Genomic DNA, 21,668 nt, shown 5'->3' on the forward strand with positions numbered 1-21,668 from the left:
ACATACATACATACATACATATGTTTTTCTTTTAGCCAGGTAAATCTTGGTTGCGTAGGAGAAACCTGGCTAAAAGAAAAACACACATAAAACCTACGAAAAGGAAGAAAAAAGTAAGAATACACACACACACACATACACACACACAGATATACTATATACACATTTATACACAGGTACACAATATGCCTCTATTGTTTCAATTCATGTATTCAGGGAAGAATATTGGGCTCCAAGGACTAGATTTCCATGGGGCCAAGGCCAGGGTGAGGCGGGGGCATAGAAAAGGGGGTACCTCACCCCCCCCACACACAATTTTGTCGGTGGTGACCCAAAGGTGACCTGACAGCTCAGCTTTCTCATGCCAAGTGGGCATGAGGTAAATGGATCCACGCTGGGTACAGGCAGAAAAGCACCTCACTTTTTTCTCAACCCCCCCCCCCAGATCTGAAAATGTGGCATGGGGACTCTGATTCCCATCATCCACAGACCCTAGCGTATTCCCTTTTTTTTTTTTTTGCAGGGTGCCTGCTTGGGGAAATAGCTGGTGGCTGGTTCTTTAGTGCCGGTCAGCCTAATGGTCAGCCGAAATTGACTGCCCGCCCCCCACCGGAATAAAATACATGATTTTAAGCTGTGTTGGGTGTCCCATTCAGACATTTGGGAGGGGGGGCTCTCCATGTTTTCTATTGGGGAGTAGGGCAAGAGGGAAAAATTGAGGGGTTTGGAAACCTTTTTTTTTCCCCCCAAATTTTTTTTTAAGGTTTTGGAACCCTTTTGATCTCCGAGACAGAAGGAAGAACGCGATCAAACCACGAAACGTGATCGCGATGAAGATCTGTGTAAGAATGCAGGTTTTAGCCCCAAGTATTTTCTATCTTTGCAGAAATCAATCTGGCTTTTACAAGGGGAGGGGGCCGGTATGTATCCCTCTCGAGAGGGTAGGGGAGAATGGGAGATGGAGTCCACCCAGCTGCAAGGCAGCCTCTCCAGATAGGGCTGGACCTCCTGAGAGAGATAGGGTGTGTGTGTGTGTTATGGATATTGTAGTCCATAGATCCCGCCGGGAACTCTCTCCTTTCTCCTTTCCTGGGCTGTGATTCTGAAACAGTGGAGGATGGCTTTTGGAGTCCAACGCTCTCGCAAGCAGCCTCTCCAGACCGAGCTAGACCTCCTGAGTGAGACAGGGAGTGTATGGGTAGTGTAGTCTCTGTACCCTGCTGGGAACCCTCTCCTCCAACTGTGGGATGGGTCTCCCAAGCAATGGAGCATGGGAGGTGGAGTCCTCACCTTTAGCCGATACAGGGAGGGCTAGAGATGGGGGAGTATGGATGATGTAGTTCCCCCCCTCCCCCCACCCCCATATGCAGGGCTAGAGATCCCCAATTGGGGAGTATGGATGATGTAGTCTCCCACCTTTTCCCCATGTGCAGGGCCAAATTGGGGAGTATGGGTGATGTATTCCCTCCCCCTCTCTCCATATGCAGGGCTAGAGATCCCAAATGGGGGACTATGGGGGATGTAGTCTCCCATCCTTTCCCCACGCATAAAAGGAACTAGAGGACCAAGACAGGGGAGTATGGATAGTGTAGTCCCCCCCACCCTCTCAAACAACCGCTCCCGAGTCAGGCCAGGCGTATGGATAGTGTAGTCCCCACACCCTCCCAAACCACCTCTCCTCAGTCATGGGGATACAGCCCTCTCCTGTGGACCATGGGAACTGGAGTCCAACCGCCCTCCCCCCCCCACCAACCTAACCAACCTTAATTTCCCGGAGACCTAGCCGGCTTCCTCCCACCCCCATCATCCGCGGCGCCCTGGGAAGCCCTTCCCTACCCCGCCAGCAGCAGCGGCGCATGGGAGCTGGAATCCCGGCTCTGTCCGTCCCCCCCCCCACAGACACACACTACAACCCATCATCCCCGGCACTCACTACTTGTAGAGCTGCTGCAGGCAGAGGTCCAGGCACTCGCCTTCCACCTCCTCCTCCGTGATGTGCTCGGAGAGCGGCCGGGGCAGCGAGGGCAGCGGAGGCAGCGGCACCGGCGGGCAAGGGCTGGCCGGGCGAGGCGGCGGAGGAGGAGGCGGCGCGGGCTCTCCCGGAGGAGCCTCGTCGGGCTCGGCGTCCCCGGGAGGGCTGGCTCCGTCCGGTCCGGAGCCTTCCTCCCCCTCCTCCTCCTCGTCTCCATCCTCCTCTGGTCCAGCAGTGGCTGCATCCTCCTCCTCCTCCTCGTCTCCTCCATCCTCATTTTCTTCCTCTTTCTCCTCCTCCTCCTCTTCCTCCGCTTCGGCTTCTGCTTCTTCCCCGCCCGCGGTGGCTTCTCCGTCCCCGCCAGGCGGCGGGTCTTCTTCCCCGGCTCCAGCCGCCGCTCCTTCCCCGCCGCCGCCGCCGCCCGCGGAGGAGGAGGAGGCGGCGGAGGAAGAGGCGGAGGAGGGCGAGGCGGGCGCCGGGCTCTCGGCCGCCGCTTCGAAAGGTCCGCGGAACTCGCCCAGGAAAGCCTCCAAGAAGCGGCGGTAGGTCCGCTCCTCCGCGATGCTGCAGGGGCCGCCCGCGGCCATCGCTCTCCTCCGCTCGCACGGGAAGCACGCCCGGCCGGCAGCCACCGACCCACAGCCCGAGCCCAGCGCCAGCCAGCCAGCCAGGCAGCCAGCGAGCGCGCCGCGCGCCCCCGACCCGCCGGCCGGCCGGAATCCCCGCGCCCCGCCTCCTCCTCCTCCTCCTCCGCACGCGCGCGCGTCCCCGCTAGGGAGGGAGAGGAAGCGCGCGTGCACGCGCCCGGCTTGGGCTTTTTTTCCCCCCCCGGGGAGGGGGGGTAGGCTTTCCTCCTCTCCTCCTCCTCCTCTCTCTCTCTCTCTCCCTTCCTTCTTTTCCTTCCCTTTCCAAGCGGGGGAGGAGGGGGCGTGCAACCCCCCTCCTCTTTTTTTCCTCCCTCTCTCCCCGGATTCTGCAAAAAAAAAAAAAAAAAAAAGAGAGAGAGAGAGAGAGAGAGAGAGAGAGACCCCCTTCTCTCTTGTACCAAGGGGCGTGCAATGATTCCCCTCCCTCCTCTCTTCCAGGACACTGCGAAAAGGGAGAGAGACCCCCCCACACACACTTCCCTTTCCAAAGGGGGAGGACGGGGCGCGCGATCCCCCCTTTCCTTCCTCCCTAGATTCTGCAAAAAAATGCAGGGAGAGCAGGGCCCCCTCTCTCCTCCTTTACCGAGGGGGAGAAGGGAGGGGAGGGGGCGTGCGTGCGTGCGTGCAAATCCCCCTCCCCTTCTCTCCTCCCGGATTCTGCAAAAAGAAGAAAAAGGAAAAAAAAAAAAAAAAACCCCTTTCCAAGCGGGCAAAGGATGTGTAACTTCCCACTCCCTCTTCCCTCTCTCCTCCTGGAGTCGGAAAAAAAAAGGGAAACCCCCTTTCCAAGGGGGGGAAGGGGCCGTGTAATCCCCCCTCTCCTAGACTCTGAAAAAAGGGGAACCCCCTTTCCAAGGGAGGGGGGGAAAGGGGGCGTGTAATACCCCCTCCTCCTCCTCTCTCTCTCTCCCCTCCCCGGACAATGCAAAAAGGGAGACCCACTTCCCTCCTTTACCAAGGGGTGAGGGGAGGGGGCGTGTGTGCAAATCCCCCTCCCGGATTCCGCAAAACGAGAAAAGGGGGAAAAAAAAACCTTTTCCAAGCGGGGCAAAGGATGTATAACTTCCCCCCTCCTTCTGGACTCTAAAAAAAAAGGGAAACCCCCCCTTTCCAAGGGAGGGGGGAAAGGGGCGTGCAATCCCCCCCTCCTCTCCTCCCGGATTCTGCAAAAAAAGTGAGGCTCCCCCTTTCCAAGAGGGGAGGGAGCGTGCAACTACCTCCCTCCTTCTTCCCTCTGTTCTCCGGACTCTGAAAAAGGGAGATTCCCCTGTACTAAGGACGTGCAATCCCCTTCCCCTCCTCCTCGGACTCAAAAAGAGAGACTCTCCCCTTTGCAAGCCGGGAGGGGGGGGGCGTGCAATCCCCCTCCCCACGGACACTGCAAAGAGGGACAACCCCCCCTCTCTTTCCAAGCGGGGTGGGGACGTGCAACTCCCCTCTTTCTCCTCCAGCAGCAAGCAAAGACAAGCTCAGCACACACACACAAAATCACGCACACACCCCGATGGGCCGCTGGGGGACTCCGATTCCCATCATCCGCAGGCCACAGCAACATCTTTCTTCCCATCCTTTGCAGGAGGGCACCTGCTTGGAGAAAGGGATGGTGGCTGGTCCTTAAAAGTCTGGATCGCTACTGAAAGGGTGCAGCAGCCTCGGGTTGGACTAAGGGAACCCCAAACGTTTTATCCTCTTTTTCAGCTCCGAATCCTGGAAACAGGTGTTTGGGGGGGGGGGTTAAGCCTAAAGAAAATGCTCCTGAGCGACACCCCCCTCTTCTTCCCCAGGATATGTATCTTTTATATATATATTTCTAATTGGACATGGAGAAAAACTTGTTAAATACAGATGAATTTTTCCTGCAAACTACAGATAGACTAGACTAGACTAGACTAGACTAAGAAAGGGAATAGAATAGAATAGAATAGGAAAGAGAAGAGAAGAGAATAAGAAAGGGAATAGAATAGAACAGGAAAGAGAATAAAATAGAATAGAATAAGAAAGGGAATAGAATAGAATAGAATAGAATAGAATAGAATAGAATAGAATAGAATAGAATAGAATAGAATAAGAAAGGGAATAGAATAGAATAGGAAAGGGAATAGAACAGAACAGAACAACAGAACAGAACAGAACAGAACAAGAAAGGGGATAGAATAGAATAGAATAAGAAAGGGAATAGAATAGAATAGAATATAATTTTTTTTTGGCCAAGAGTGATTGAAGACATAAGGAATGTGTCTTTGGTGCATATGCTCTCAGTGTACATAAAAAGACAAGATACATTCGTCAAGAATCATAAGGTACAACACTTAATGATGGTCATAGGGAACAAATAAGCAATCAAATCATACTAGGAAACAATATAAATCGCAGGGATACGAGCAACACAGTTACAGTCATACAGTCATAAGTGGGAGGAGATGGGTGATAGGAATGTGAGAAGATTTAACAGTAATAGAAATGCAGACTTAGTGAATAGTTTGACAGTGTTGAGGGAATTGGTTGTTTAGCAGAGTGATGGCGTTTGGGAAAAAACTGTCCTTGTATCTAGTTGTTCTGGTGTGGCCTCTCCTAGAAGAATGAAATATTTTAGGAAATATTAAAAAGGCAGAATGTTATATCTCCCTGAATGAGAAATGGAGAGACATGTTTTTAGGCAGGAGGCAGAGTCACTCTTAATAGCCCCCACCCTCCTCAATAGCCCCCAGCAGATGTCAGCACTTAAGAGATAAAGAGATAGCTAAGTCTATTCATAAGCAAATGCCCTCACCCAAGATCCAACAAAGATGGGATTAGCCTTCTACCCATCTAGCAACAGAACTCACCACATGGCACCTGAGGAGATTGCATCACCCAGCAAGGCTCAACCAAGCCTGGGACTCAAAAGACAACCTACAAAATTACCCCTGCATGGCCCCATGGGAGTCTTGACAACCAATCAGAATACAAACTCAAATTCAAAGCCCAACAGAGGGTATAAATCTCTCTCTCTCTCTCTCACCCATTTGCCTTTTTTGCCCAGGACCTCAAACCATGTGGCCCTGTCCACGATTAAACCATCTTTTCAACCAGCCTCCATGTTTCCAGGGTCTTTCTCCCCTCTTGGAATTGAACCCAGACGGACATTTCTTCCAACAGTAGGGTGTTGTGATCCGCCAGCAGCCTGCGGAGCTGGCAGCGGAATCGGACAGCGATGTGGCTGAGGAAGAACATGGGCCAATCCTGGAGGCTGGGGAAGGCCCGGATGAGGGCTCTGCGTCAGAGGCAGAGAGGGGGCCAGGGCCATCGGGGAGTGAGGTGAGGACTCCAGAGCCTCCAGAGCCTGACAGTAGAAAGGCAGACGAACAGGAGGAGCCTGTTCCTAATGCACGCATGAGAAGAGCTGCCAGAAGGCAAGAGCAGCTCAAGCAAAGAGGACGACTCAGGAGTAAGGCCAGGAGATGATTGGCCCTTCCCATAAGGCTTAAAACAGACCAACAATGGCGTTTGGGCTTTGCCGGAAAACAACGTTGGTAGCTTCGTCTTCTTCTTCGTCTACGTCTTGTATTTATTTTTGTATCTGTGACTTCTGAACGTTTGCCAAGAAAGGCCTTTGGCAGTTTGTCTAACTGGACCAAGGTTTGCGATAGGACTGAGGAATTTGTGTTGGGAGGAATTTGCTTTAATTTAGTTGAACGACGCTGGGAATGAAGTAATTCTCAGCTGTTCGAATAAAGTTTGTTTGTTTTCTCACTGACTGTTTTTCCTACTATTTACTTGGGCCTGGGTCACAACATAGAGGCCATAGCTAACTTTGTAGGTTGTCTAAGTCCAAGATTTGGTTGAAGTCTGCTGGGTGATGCAACGTCCCCAGGTGATTGTGCGATGTGGTGAGCTCTGCTGCTAGATGGTTTAATCCTATTATGTCCTGAAGGGTCATGTTTTAATCCCATCACCCTGGAGCTGAAGGTCTTTTGTCCTGTAGATGGGCTGTCCCAGTCTTTCTTAATGGACACGAAATATCTGCTGGGGGCAAGGAGCTGCTCTCTGTCTTTAAAACATGTTTCTTCTTTTATCATCCAGGGAAATATAATATTCTGCCTTTTTAATATTTCCTAAAATATTTAATTCTTCTAGGAGGGGGTGGGTTTCCCCTCAGAATGGTTACTACATGAACTGTTGTAAGTGGAGGACTACCTGTATTTATTAAATTTATATGCCAGCCATCTCACTCTAATAAAGGGAATCTGGGCACCATTAGCACTTTCAAAGGCTGTTTCTTTGTTCTGGGAACTGAGAAGGGCTTCAAGATTTCAAAATAACAAAGTACCCACAAACAGCGTAAAGCTTTTAGCAAATACTTAAAATGCCATCACTTCGACTTTTTCACTAAAAGCCTCTGTTGACCCTGGAGTTCAGGGTGAAAATGAAAACAAAATCAATACTTACTTTTCCCACGTAAACATAAAAGGACCCAGGAATTTCTCTTACGTAAAAAAAAACAAAAAAAAAAACAAACCCTGCATTAACTCAGGGTCTTTATAAATGGAAGACATTGAGGGGGTGTAATAAGCATGATTGGGGTCTGGAAAAGCAATTGGGAATCAATCCGCAACCTGACCCACAGTGCCATTAAGCTGAAATGATTATGGATTTATGGCAGGTTTTTTTTTGTCCACTTGGATATAAAAAGGCGCTAAATTTATATATTCCTCTGGGGATCTGCCTCCCACCTAGAATATAAATCAGATGAATAGAATAGAATAGAATAGAATAGAATAGAATAGAATAGAATAGAATAGAATAGAATAGAATAGAATAGAATAGAATAGAATGGGAAAGGAATTCTTTATTGGCCAAATGTGATTGGACACACAAGAAATTTGTCTTGGTGCATACGCTCTCGGTGTACAGAAAAGAAAAGATACACTCGTCAAGAATCATAAGGTACAACACTTAATGATAGTCATAGGGAACAAATAGGCAATCAAATCATATTAGGAAACAGTCAATATAAATCTTAAGGATACCAGCAACAAGGTTACAGTCATACAGTCATAAGTGGGAGGAGATGAGTGGTGGAAACGATGGGACGATTAATAGTAGTGCAGACTTAGTAAATAGTTTGACAGTGTTGAGGGAATTATTTGTTTATTATTTATTTATTTATTATTGCGATTTATATGCCGCCTTTCTCCCTGGGGACTCAAGGCGGCTTACAAAATGACAAATTCCAATACAAATCACAATGAAATAAAATTAAAATCAGCAACCCTATTAAAACAATTTAAAATTATGACCGTGTACCCCCAAACGGATCAGTTGAGTTGACGGAAGACGGAATTAGTTGTTTAGCAGAGTGATGGCGTTCGGGAAAAAACTGTCCTTGTGTCTAGTTGTTCTGGGGTGCAGTGCTCTATAGCGTCGTTTTGAGGGTAGGAGTTGAAACAGTTTGTGTCCAGGATGTGAGGGGTCTGTAAATATTTTTCCAGTCCTCTTTTTGACTCGTGCAGTATACAGGTCCTCCATGGAAGGCAGGTTGGTAGCCATGGTTTTTTCTGCCGTTCTAATTCTCCTCTGAAGTCTGTGTCTGTCTTGTTGGGTTGCAGAGCCAAACCAGACAGTTATGGAGGTGCAGATGACAGACTCAATAATTCCTCTGTAGAACCGTATCAGCAGCTCCTTGGGCAGTTTGAGCTTCCTGAGTTGGCACAGAAAGAACATTCTTTGTTGTGCTTTTTTGATGACGTTTTTGATGTTGGGTGTCCATTTTAGGTCATGAGATATGATAGAATCAATGCAGCAGAATTAAATTTTTACAGCCAGGCGACCCCAGAAATAAGATTACAGGTAGTTCTCAGTTTATAACTGTTTGGTTATGACCGTTTCAAAGTCGAAACGGCACTGAAAAAAGTGACTTTTTTCACACTTACGACCGTTCCAGCATCCTCATGGTCACGTGATCAAAATTCAGACGCTCGGCCACTGCTTCGTATTTATGACGGTTGCAATGTCCCGGGGTTCATGTGATCCCCTTTTACGACCTTCTCTCAAGCAAAATCAACGGGGAAGCCAGATTCCTTTTAACAACCCCATGGCTAACTGAACCACTGGAGTGATTCACTTAACAACCGGGGCAAGAAAGGTCGCAAAATGGGGCAAAACCCGCTTAAACCACTGTTTCACTGAGCAACAGAAAAGTTGGGCTCAATTGTGGTTGTAAGTCGAGGATTTCCTGTACATTTGGAACCGGACTGTCTATTAAGAAATGATAGAGATCATTTTGTTAAAAAAGTGACATAGCGTGACAGGAAAAAGAAATTTGCATTTGTTTGGAATTGTGCCGGAAGCAAACATTTCCAAATGCTTCTCTTAGGGACCTTTTGGGAAAGTACCACAATCAAACTAAAAGCATGACTGCTAATGTGCAAATAAATTGTCTGGGTATTATTGCAGACAGGACAACCATAAAGTCTCTCACAAACAAATAAAAGCGCAATAACCCTTTTGGAATATATATATGACGTTCAAAAAAAGGACAAACTCAAAACAATTAGATCTCCTCCAATTATTATTTTCTGTTCCAAGGACGGAAGAGAGCAGATCCAGACACCACAATTATATTAACAACTCCGCCTGGGATTTTAATACCTACATCTAAATTGAATGAATTTCCTTCAGGAGGCATAAAACGTTGGGAACTGTGGGAAGTTGCTTGAGAAAAATACAGGTAGCCTTCGGCTTACAACCATTTGTTTAGGGACTGTTTGAAGTTACAAGGGCACTCAAAAAAAAATGGACTTGCAGCTGTTTCTTGCATTTACAAGGGTTGCAGCTTCTCCACGGACAGGTGATAGAAATTTGGGCACATGGCAACCAGCATGTATTGACAATGGCAGTTGTAGGAAGTTAGCACCCACCTCTCTCCTAGGAAAATGAAATATTTTAGGGAATATTAAAAGGGAAGAATATTTCCCCTAAAAGGGAGGCAGAAACTCAGCCACCCCACTTTGTCAACGGGCCATTAAGGCCTGGGCCAGTCCATTCTACATAACAAAGATTTACCTCCTTCAGGCAGAGCCTTAGCAGGAATTGCTCAAAGCCCTTTCATTACATCATCACCCAGTAAGGCTCAACCAAGCTTGGGACATAAACAACCTACAAAGTTACCCCTGCATGGCCCCATGGGAGTCTGACAACCAATCAGAACACAAGCTCAAATTCAAAGCCCAACAGAGGGCATAAAACCCAGGCATCTCTAGGCATCTCCGCCCTTTTTTTTTCTTCACCCAAGATCTTCAAGGCAAGTGATCCTGTCCACCATTAAAAACCATCTTTCCAAGCAGTCTCCATGTTTCCAATATCTTTCTTCCCCACTTGGAACTGAACCCAAAAGGACATTTCTTCCAACACAGTGTCCCAGGGTCATCCCAAAGGTGCTTTTTCAAGAGGCAACTGGACTTTTTGGTTTTTCTTAGAATAGAATAGGACAGGATAGGATAGGATAGGATAGGATAGGATAGGATAGAATAGAATAGAATAGAATAGAATAGAATAGAATAGAATAGAATAGAATAGAATAGAATAGAATAGTAGAGTAGAGTAGAGTAGAGTAGAGTAGAGTAGAGTAGAATAGAATAGAATAGAATAGAATAACAGAGTTGGAAGGGACCTTGGAGGTCTTCTAGTCCAACCCCCTGCCCAGGCAGGAAACCCTACACCACTTCAGACAAATGGTTATCCAACATCTTCTTAAAAACGTCTAGTGTTGGCGCATTCACAGCTTCTGGTGGCAAATTGTTCCACTGATTAATTGTTCAAACCGTCAGGAAATTTCTCCTTAGTTCTAAGTTGCTTAAACTCTCCTTGATGAGTTTCCACCCGTTGCTTCTTGTCCTGCCTTCATCTGTTCTGGAGAATAGCTTGACTCCCTCTTCTTTGGGGCAGCCCCTCAAATACTGGAATACTGCTATCATGTCCATCCGTCTCCAGTCCTTCTTTTCTCTAGACTGGCCATACCCTAATCCTGCAATCGTTCTTTGTATTGTTTTAGTCTCCAGGTCTTTGATCATCTTGGTTGCTCTTCTCTGATTTTTTTTCCAAAGTCTCAACATCTTCTTTTGTAATGTGGTAACCAAAACTGGCTGCAGGATTCCAGGTGTGGCCTAACCAAAGCTTTATGGAAAAGGTTTGACAGCACCATTGTGGCTGCCGGTTTTTTTTTATTATTATTATTTATTTGATTTATATGCCGGAGACTCAGGGCGGCTTACAATGTGCTAAGCAATAGCCTTCATCCTTTTGTATATTTATACAAAGTCAGCTTATTGCCCCCACAATCTGGGTCCTCAATTTACCTACCTTAGAAAGGATGGAAGGCTGAGTCAACCTTGAGCCTGGTGAGATTCGAACCTGCAGTAATTGCAGGCAGCTGGTCTTAATAACAGGGTGCTTTAGACCTCTGTACTACCAAGGCTCCTGACTTTTTTGATCATGTGCCGCAGATGCCCTGATGGATATCAAATGTAAAGCACCTTTGTTCCATCTATTGATTGAAGTGAAAGGCGATACATTGCCAATGAAGGCTCTGTGGAGTAACTAATCAACCACCAGAACAATCCTTCTGTAAAATCTCCCCTTGAGCAGGGACATTTCCTATCTGATGTGCCGTTTCCTCAACTCACAGCTTGTTTTTGTCTCGTATGATGTATCACCTTTGGACTGGCCGAGGGCCTACTTCCACAAGATAGGATAATAGCCCTTGATTTATTTTAGTATATGACGTCCTGCTGCCCTAAGAAACGGTCGAGCCTCAGACAAACTTGGTAACCACATAAAAATAAATTACCGCGGTAATTACTGTACAATGGAGCAGAGTAATACTAGAGAATTGGTACTTCCATGCAATTCAGAACTCGGTGGAAATTGACTCTAGCAGCTTACAAGGAGCTCCAGGCTAAATTTCTGGGCTGGCCTCTCCTGATTTCCTTTGATAGGATGTCTAAATGTTCCAAAAAGTGATTTACACAAGATACTTGCCTCAAAATGGGTTCATTTACAGCAGCAGTGGTCTCTCAGCATCCATTTAACTAATGTTTTTTTTTAAAACCCATTAGTCTCAGACTTACAAAATGGAAAGGCTGGCAGGTTCCTTAGAGGTAATCAAGTCTAACCCCTGCCCAGTGTGGGAATAGACCAAGGTATCACAGCCACTAGGTAGTGTTCTGCTCCATCTACAGACCCCAAAGAACGTAGCACACACAAAGTCCGTTCAAACCTTAGTTTACTAAATAAACCAGTCTTTTACAACAATGGCTGTTAATTAATTGCATTAACAGCCGCCAAGAATTCAAAGAATAATAACTGAAAGCTTACTATGGTTGGCAGAATGCCCAGAAGCAATTTGCAGGAAGCTGATAAGATAAGCAAGACAAGACAGGAAGGTATGTGAACTAAGTTGTTCCCTGCAAATTGCTTCAGTCGGCATTCCTCCTTAAATAGGCTAGGGGAGTGGCCAATTAGCCCCAAGCCTTACTCTCGAGGAGACCTCCTCCTGAGGAGCCACTCCTGCCTTTTGGCAGCTCTGCGCGCCTGTGCATCGAGAAGAGGCTCCTCCTCTTTGTCCTCTTCACTTAAGGGAGCTTCTGGAGGTTCTGAAGGCCCTGGCTGAATCCCCGCCTCTGGCACCACATCTTCTCCAGCCTCCTCATTGTCCGACTTGAGTGCCAGCTGCACCAGCCTCCTCGCTGTCTGAATCAGCTACTAGCTGCACAGGCCGCGTACGGGCCACAACAGGTAGGTTGAACCTCCCAAATGCACAGATACAGTATAGATGACACCTGGCTCAACAGTAGTAACTGTGAGAGGGATCTCGGAGTCCTAGTGGACAACCGCTTAAATATGAGCCAGCTGTGAGCGGTAGCTGCCAAAAAACCCCAACACAGTTCTAGACTGCATTAACAGACAGAGGGACTCAAGACCATGTGAAGTGTTAGTACCACTTTATATAATGCTCTGGTAAGACCGCACCTACAATACTGCATCCAGTTTTGGTCAACACAATGTCAAAATAAGATGTTGAGACTCTAGAAAGAATGCAGAGAAGAGCAACAATGATGATTAGGGGACTGGAGGCTAAAACATATAAAGAACGGTTGCTGGAATTGGGAATGTCTATTTAATGAAAAGAAGGACCAGGGAGACATGATAGCAGTGTTCCAATATCTCAGAGGCTGCCACAAAGAAGAGGGAGTCAAGCTATTCTCCAAAGCACTGGAAGGCAGGATAAGAAGCAACGGGTGGAAACTAATCAAGGAGAGAAGCAACTTAGAACTAAGGAGAAATTTCCTGACAGTGAGAACAATTGATCAGTGGAAATACTTGCCTCCAGAAATTATGAATGTTCCAACATTCATCTCTTCCAAGTTTTTAAGAAGAGATTGGATAAACTATTTGTCTGAAATGGTATGTTCTTGTTGTTGTTAGTTTCGAAGTCGTGTCTGACCCATAGCGACCCCATGGACAACATTCCTCCAGGCCTTCCTGTCCTCTACCATCCTGTGGAGTCCATTGAAGCTCACGCCGACTGCTTCAGTGACTCCATCCAGCCACCTCCTTCTCTGCCGTCCTCTTCTTCTCCTTTTGCCCTCCATCGTTCCTAGCATTAGGCTCTTCTCCAGTGAGTCCTTCCCGGTGGTGAAATCCAAATTTTTTTACTACTGGTTCTGTGGGTGTGGCTTGGTGGGCGTGACAGGGGAAGGATACTGCAAAATCCCCATTCCCTCCCCACTCCAGGGAAAGGATATTGCAAAATCCCCATTCCCACCCAACTCCAGGGGAAGGATATTGCAAAATCTCCAGTCCTACCCCATTCCTGGGAGAAGGATACTGCAAAATCCCCATTCCCTCCCCACTCCTGGGGGAAGGACATTGCAAAATCTCCATTCCCATCACACTCTGGGGCCAGCCAGAAGTGGTATTTGCCGGTTCTCTGAACTGCTCAAAATTTCCGCTACCGGTTCTCCAGAACCTGTCAGAACCTGCTGGATTTCACTCCTGGTCTTTCCTTCTCATTAAGTGGCCAAAGTAGTTGAGTTTCCTCTTCAAGATCTGGCCTTCTAAAGAGCAGTCAGGGTTGATCTCCTCTAGGACTGACCAGTTGGATCGCCTTGCAGTCCAAGGGTCTCGCAGGAGTCTTCTCCAGCACCAGAGTTCAAAGGCCTCCATTCTTTGCCGCTCAGCCTTTCTTATGATCCAACTTTCACAGCCATCCATTGCAACTGGGAAAACCATGACCTTGACTGAAATGGTACAGGGTCACCCAATTCCTGCAGCTGTTCTTTGTAGGTTTTACCCCCCAGTCTCCATCTCTGTTGCTCTTCTCAGCACTCTTTCTGGAGTCTCATCTTTTATATCGTGGGTGACCAAAACTGGATGCAGTATTCCAAGTGTGGTCTTACTAAGGCTTTATAAAGCGGTACTCTTTCGAGCTTCTCCATGCCGTTTGGGTTATCTTCTATTTTCATACCCGAGTGATGGGCATTTTGGACTCTGCTCCTGATGAAGGGCTAAAGAGGAGAACCAGGCATTACATGGAAGGCCAACGGTAGTGGCTCAATTTCACATTCCCCGTTATGTCATATAGCGTTAATTTCCTGCTTGACAAGCTGAGATGCTGTAGCCAGAAATATCCGACGGATGTTTCATTTGTCATTGGTCTTGGCTGGTGAAGAAAATCAGCTTTTTCTCACAAGAAGGATTAGTTCTTTCTGCATTTCTATCTCAGCCGCTTCCAATTTTCAAACTGAGTCCAGTTTAGTGGAGGTCTGTTGTTTACAATCCTCACTTGGACCATATAGAATAGCATAGAATAGAATTTTTATTGGCCAAGTGTGATTGGAGACACAAGGAATTTGTCTTGCTTCATACTCTCTCGGTATACATAAAAGAAAAGATACGTTCATCTAGAACAGTGGTTCTCAACCTGTGGGTCGGGACCCCTTTGGGGGTCGAACGACCCTTTCACAGGGGTCGCCTAAGACCATCAGAAAACACATATTTTCAATGGTCTTAGGAATAATTTTATGGTTGGGGGTCACCACAACATGAGAAACTGTATTAAAGGGTCGCGGCATTAGGAAGGTTGAGACCCACTGATCTAGAATCATAAGATACAGCACTTAATGATAATCATAGGTTACAAATAAGCAATCAGGAAACAATATCAATATAAATCGTAAGGATACCAGCAACAAGGTTACAGTCATACAGTCATAAGTGGGAAGAGATAGGTGATGGGAACGATAAGAAGAAGAGAAATTAATAGTAGTGGAGACTTAGTGAATAGTTTGATAATGTTGAGGGAATTATTTGTTTAGCAGAGTGAGGGCATTCAGGAAAAAACTGTCCTTGTGTCTAGTTGTTCTGGTGTGCAGTGCTCTATAGCGTCGTTTTGAGGGAAGGAGTTGAAAGAGTTTATATCCAGGATGCGAGGGGTCTTTAGATATTTTCCCAGCCCTCTTTTTGACTCGTGCAGTAGACAGGTCCTCCATGGAAGGCAGGTTGGTAGCCGTGGTTTTCTCTGCAGTTCTACTGATCCTCTGAAGTCTCTGTCTGTCTTGTTGGGTTGCAGAGCCAAACCTGACAGTTATAGAGGTGCAGATGACAGACTCAATAATTCCTGTTTTGAGCTTCCTGAGTTGGCGCAGAAAGAACATTCTTTGTTGTGCTTTTTTGATGACATCTTTGATATTAGCTGTCCATTTTAGGTCATGAGATATGGTAGAACCTAGAAATTTGAAGTTTATTTAGAAGTTTATTTAGAAAACATATACAGTTTGCCCTCGACGTGCGACCACAATTGACCCCAAAATTTCTGTTGCTAAGCGAGACATCTGTTAACGGAGTTTGGTCTCATTTTTACCTTTCTTCTCACAGTTGTTAAGTGAACCCCTGCGGTTGTGAAGTAAGTAACACGGTTGTTAAGCGAATCTGGCTTCCCCGTCAACATTGCTTGTCAGAAAAGGTCGCAAAAGGGGATCACACCTAACCCTGGGACACTGCAACCGTCATAAAGATGAACCAATTGCCAAACGTCTGAACTTTGATGACGAGACCATGGGGATGCTGCAAAGGTTATAAATGTGAAAAATGGTCATAAGTCGCTTTTTCAAGTGTTGTAACTTGGAACGGTCACTAAACAAACTGTTGTAAATTGAGGACTCTCTGTATGATGGGACGGATTCCCATTGTTTGCCTTGGATCTTTTGTTGTCGTACATTGAGGAGTAGAGTAGAGTAGAGTAGAGTAGAGTAGGGTAGAACAGAACAGAACAGAACAGAATTAGAATAGAATTAGAATTAGAATAGAATAACAGAGTTGGAAGGGATCTTGGAGGTCTTCTAGTCCGACCCCATGCTCAGGCAAGAAATTCTATACTTGTCAGGGTGCTAATTAATCCCATTCTGCTTTTGGGTAATCGCACCTTGATTTAGAGGATGAATTGAGGCTTTTCCTTGAAGCATACTTTTGCAAGAAAATAAACCCTGAAGATATTTTTTCTAAGAAAAACTCATTTATTTGTTATAAAGAAAATAAAACATCTCACTATCTAAATAGTTACATTTTGGCAACGTTCCTGCTGGCCACCCCTTTGCAACCAGACCTCTTGGCAGGAGAACAAAGAAAGGAAGAAAAAAAGGGAAGGAATGCGGACATGCGTAGTTAGCTTACTGATAAGAAACTTGGCAAGCTACGGAAAGTCTTAAAGTCCAAAAATATGAGCTCATCTGGTAAATACAAAAACGCAGTGACAATACTCGTGATGGCGAACCAATGGCAGCACCCTCTCTGATGGCACGCGAGTTGTCGCCCCAGTTCAGCTCCACTGCGCATGTGTGCATGCCTCCCACCGGCCAGCTGGTCTTTGGGTCTCTACCACGCATGTGGGAGAGCGTGGCACATGTGGGAGGCCATTTGCACATGCATGGGGGCGGGATGCATGCAGGGGGCCACATGTGAATGCATGGGGTGTGTGCAGGGGGCCGTGCATGCATGCGCAGGGGTGGGGCGCATCTACAGGGCCCACGCATGCGTTGCATTTGGGGAGCTTGGGCGTGCGCCCGCGCCCGCTTTGAGCATTCGGTCCAGAAAAGGTAAGCCATCACTGCCCTATACCATTTCAGACAAATGGTTGTCCAATCTCTTCTTAAAAACTTCCAGTGTTGGAGCATTTACAATTTCTGGAGGCAAGTTGTTCCACTCATTAATTGTTCTCAATTAACACAATTAACTAATTGTCCTGATCTCAGGTGCTTTTTTTTTTTTTTTTAATTTGATTTATATGCCGCCCTTCTCCAGAGACTCAGGGCGGCTTACAATGCGTTAAGCAATAGCCTTCATCCTTTTGTATATTTATACAAAGTCAGCTTATTGCCCCCACAAACTGGGTCCTCAATTTACCTACCTTAGAAAGGATGGAAGGCTGAGTCAACCTTGAGCCTTGGCGAGATTTGAACCTGCAGTAATTGCAGGCAGCTGTTCTTAATAACCAGCTTAATAACAGGGTGCCTTAGACCACTGTACTACCAAGGCTTTTGGTAGAAACCAATCTTTGGAGAATAGCTTGACTCCCTCTTCTTTGTGGCAGCCTCTGAGATAGTGGAAGACTCCTATCATCTCAGGTATTTTAAATTCAGGTGTTTTAATTTAAAACACCTGAATTGAGAATATATCATTCATTTATTAACTTACAAAGCAATATATATTCTGATGATGACCAAAACATATATGTAAATTGTGGTGTGGGTATGTAGGTGGTGGGAACCTGTTTGTCTTTGTAATGTCTTTGTATTGTCTTTATATCTTTGTTTAAAATCCAATTAAAAAAAAAAAAAGGAAGACTCCTATCATCTCACTCCTAGTCCTTTTCTTCATTAAATTAGACATACCCAGTTCCAGCAACCGTTCTTTTTATGTTTTAGCCTCCAGTCCCCTAATCCTCTTTGTTGCTCTTCTCTGCTGACTAGCTGTACTATATCCTACCCATCTGCATGGTAATAATCTCTATAGATTGAGATAAGGCTGGCTGAAGAAAAATTCAATATTCAGCTGATTGAAGGTCCTGGTTATGGATTAGTTCCAGTCTAGTATCCTTGTCTTCTGTTTTGCTGGCCAGTGATGACAGCTGCTGGCTCAGAATTTGCAGAAGATCCATAACATGTGACAATATTTGTTGATTGTGCTCATCACTGGCTAGCAAACCACAAACCCGGGGTAAACAAAGCAACGGTCAACATAAATAGAGGTACACTACTTATTTATTTCTCACATTTCTGAACCATCCATTTCCCTCAAAAAGCGACTCTGGGAAGTGTACAATGAGTCAGCAAAAGGTAAAATGACCGTTGCAGTATCTCCAGGGTCCCGTGATCAAAATTCGGACCGTTGGCAACTGACTCATATTTATGACGGTTGCAGTGTCGTTGGGTTCACGTGATCACCTTTTGCGACCTTCTGACAAGCAAAGTCAACGAGGAAAACAGATTCAGGTAACAAAACACCTTACTGACTTCACAACTGCAGTCATTTACTTAACAACGGCGGCAAGAAAGATCATAAAATGGGGCAAAACTCACTTAGTGTCTCACTTAGCAACATAAATTTTGGGCTCAATTATGGTCATCAGCCGAGGACTACCTATACCTCTATTTTGATAATCTATTTGTATGATGTAGAATATCATATCATATCATATCATATCATGTCATGTCATGTCCTGTCCTGTCCTGTCCTGTCCTATCCTATTCTATTCTATTCGATCCTATCCTATCCTATATTCTATTCTATTCTATTCTATTCTATTCTATTCTATTCTATTCTATTCTATTCTATTCTATTCTATTCTATTCTATTCTATTCTATTCTATTATTATTCTACTTATTCTCTTCTCTTCGGTATTTCTCTTCTCTTCTACTCTTATTCTACTCTACTCTACTCTTATTCTATTTATTGTTATTGCTATTCCGTTCTGTTCCATTCTATTTTCAATAAAGATTCTATTCTATTCTATTCTATTCTATTCTATTCCTTATTGCTATTGCTGTTCCGTTCCATTCCGTTCTAATTAAATATTGATAGATGTATCCAGACAAAATGAACGGATTTACAACCAGCGTTTGCCTCAAGCTTGGGAGCATCCAAGGATGTAAAAATTGACTTTTAAGTTCAAACAGACAATTATGGCTTAATGTGTTTAGCAAAGGGGATACCATCTCTTCTTCCCATGTCTCCTGGGACACCCGGGGAATGGTTCCTGGAAATGGCAATTCGCTGTAACAGTGGTGATTCTTAGGAATGAAGGATCGAACCTCTTCTGGTACTACATGAGTCACGCTGGATTCTAAAATACATTTGGATAAACTGAAGTGGGGTGGGGATCGGAAAAAGAAGAGATATTGAAGGTTCTCCAGCACAGGAAGAAGATGGAAAGCTTATCAGACGATGTCCTGAAAGAAACTGCTAAAGGAACTTGGAAGAACGTCAGGAACTTCGGTTTGCAGAGATAATGCCTGGGGTGGGAGCAGTTCCCATTAAGACTTTAAGCTATGGAGGGCTTCGACATAATAAGTGTGCGATCGACATACCGCCATAAAGAAACATCCATCCCAGAGAGGGGCTTTCTCCAGGCCATCAAATTAATTAATAGTAATAATCAGCAGGAACGTTCAGCGTTGTGCGGTTAAGACACCGCTGGTATTTCAAGCCACCGTCCAAAACAAGACGGCATTTTCCATTTCGAGGCCAAGCAATAAAAATTGGACAGTTCAGCATCTTCTCGGGTGTAATTACAGAATTCTCTCTCATGTAACATTGCTATGTGTAATTCTTCCGTGCTCCCTCCGCCCCCTCCTCTCCAGTAGCGTGCAAATGATTCCAGCCCTCAGTTCGAGAAACACAATTGCATCTGGCCGTATAAGTAAAACTGGGAGATTTTTCTACCACGAGCGGGGCTAAATGTTCAGAGGGCCTCAAAATGAAGGTCATGTCCAAGGGCAAAGCACCAAGGGCAAACGTTAATCCGCTAATTACAAAGCAGGTGGGGTTAAGTGAAGAAACTCAACAGTGGCATAAATTTAATGAGGATATTAAAGAGGAAGGTTTTTTTCAGCCTTCTGCATGGCTGCGTCTTTGAAGCTTAAGCCCCAAGACAGTAGAGAGGATCATGAAGCAGGAGAAAAAAAAAAGAAAGAGGAACAGAAAATAAAGAAACAGAAATCTTATTGTTGTGTAGATCGGACACAACGGATGATGAGCGGAGGCTGAGCTGGGTCTCTAGCTTGCACAGAGTCACTATACTAGGAATAAAAACACTATATAATCTGGTGTTTCTTAACCTGGGGCAATTGTAAAGCCAACATTCTGAGGTGTTTCGTTTGCCACCGAGTATCTCTATGAACTTAAGAATAGAATAGAATAGAATAACAGAGTTGGAAGGGACCTTGGAGGTCTTCTAGTCCAACCCCCTGCCCAGGCAGGAAACCCTACACCACTTCAGATAAATGGTTGTCCAATCTCTACTTAAAAACTTCCAGTGTTGGGAGCATTTACAATTTCTGCAGGCAAGTTGTTCCACTGATTAATTGTTCTCACTGTCAGGAAATTTCTCCTTAGTTCTAAGTTGCTTCTCTCCTTGGTTAGTTTCCACCTGTTGCTTCTTCTCCTGCCTTCTTGTGCTTTGGAGAATAGCTTGACTCCCTCTTCTTTGGGGCAGCCCCTGAGATATTGGAAGACTGCTATCAAGTCACCCTTAGTCCTTCTTTTTATTAAACTAGACATTCCCAGTTTCTGCAACCACTCTTCGTATGTTTTAGCCTCCAGTCCCCTAATCCTCTTGGTTGCTCTTCTCTGCACTCTTTCTAGAGTCTCCACATCTTTTTTACATCGTGGCGACCAAAACTGGATGCCGTATTCCAAGTGTGGCCTTCCCAAGGGCTTATAAAGTGGTCTTAACACTTCACGTGATCTTGATTCTACCCGTTTATGCAGCCCAGAACTGTGTTGGCTTTTTTGGCAGCTGCAGCACACGCCTGGCTCATATTTAAATGGTTGTCCACTAGGACTCCAAGATCCATCTCACAGTGGGATGAACAAACTTCATTGGTTTGTTTTGATTATTAATAATATAATCAAAATAATTTAGGTTTAGGGTAAGCCTGCTCAAGTCCAGATGTGTATAAAGTAAGGATCTTATGAAAAGGGGAGGGCCCTTTGGGGTTAGGTTAAATTTAATTTAGGTATGTTAAAAGTGTTCTGGATTAGCACTTCTCATTGTACTAATGTTTGCCAAATAGTGAGACTGAGTGGCTTGGAATTATATTCTGCCCTGACCAAATATCCAGATGATATCCCAAAGGTGATTTCCCAAAAATCGGACTTTCTTGGCTTTGTTTTTCCTTTGAAAATGTTTTGATTCTCATCCAAGAAATGAAGTGTTTTCAAAGAAAAACAAAACAAAACAAGAAAATCCTGTTGTTTTTTTGGAAACAACATTTGGGATAACCATTTCTTGGATGATTGAAAATCTCCACAGATGTCCAGATGCTATATAAATTACCCAGGGTACATAAACATGCAATAGATAAAAAGTTTCATATGTTGTCCAAAAGCATCAACTCTCTCACAAAAAAAATGTTTATTTTTATCTTCACCTTTCTTCTGGAGGAAGTTTCTGCCCATGTTTGATTCTCGGAGGTATTTGGGGCTGCAAATGACTGGCCCACAGATACCGTATTTATCTATCTATCTATCTATCTATCTATCTATCTATCTATCTATCTATCATTCATTCATTCATTCATTCATTCATTCAATTTCTCTATTTGAGCAGCAGTCTCAATTCAGCCCCTGCAGATGTTAGAGAACGGAAAGTCAAGATTTGAATTTGGAAGCAAGCAAGTAGGACTCACGTCACCTCTCTCTTTAAATTTTAAGTCTTTCTGCAAGGCTCAAAATACCTGAACTTAAAACAATCTTGCATTTTTCATGTTGTTATTTTTACAACTTTCAGAAA

The 21,668-nt window shown here is 45.2% G+C and overlaps 1 protein-coding gene across 1 annotated transcript in view; it reads right to left on the bottom strand.

Moving 5' to 3' along the window:
• Positions 1-3,215, bottom strand: part of PPM1E (protein phosphatase, Mg2+/Mn2+ dependent 1E) — a 128,275-nt gene extending 125,060 nt beyond the window's left edge. Inside the window, exon 1 of the mRNA XM_060693239.2 lies at positions 1,934-3,215. Within this exon, the coding sequence (XP_060549222.2) occupies positions 1,934-2,559 (626 nt within the window). The 5' untranslated portion in view covers positions 2,560-3,215. The remainder of the gene's footprint in view (positions 1-1,933) is intronic.
• Between the last annotated feature and the right edge of the window lie 18,453 nt (positions 3,216-21,668).

This window comes from Pantherophis guttatus, chromosome 1, assembly GCF_059756535.1.
Source record: "Pantherophis guttatus breed Tessera chromosome 1, ASM5975653v1, whole genome shotgun sequence".
NCBI classification, from domain to species: Eukaryota; Metazoa; Chordata; class Lepidosauria; order Squamata; family Colubridae; genus Pantherophis; species Pantherophis guttatus.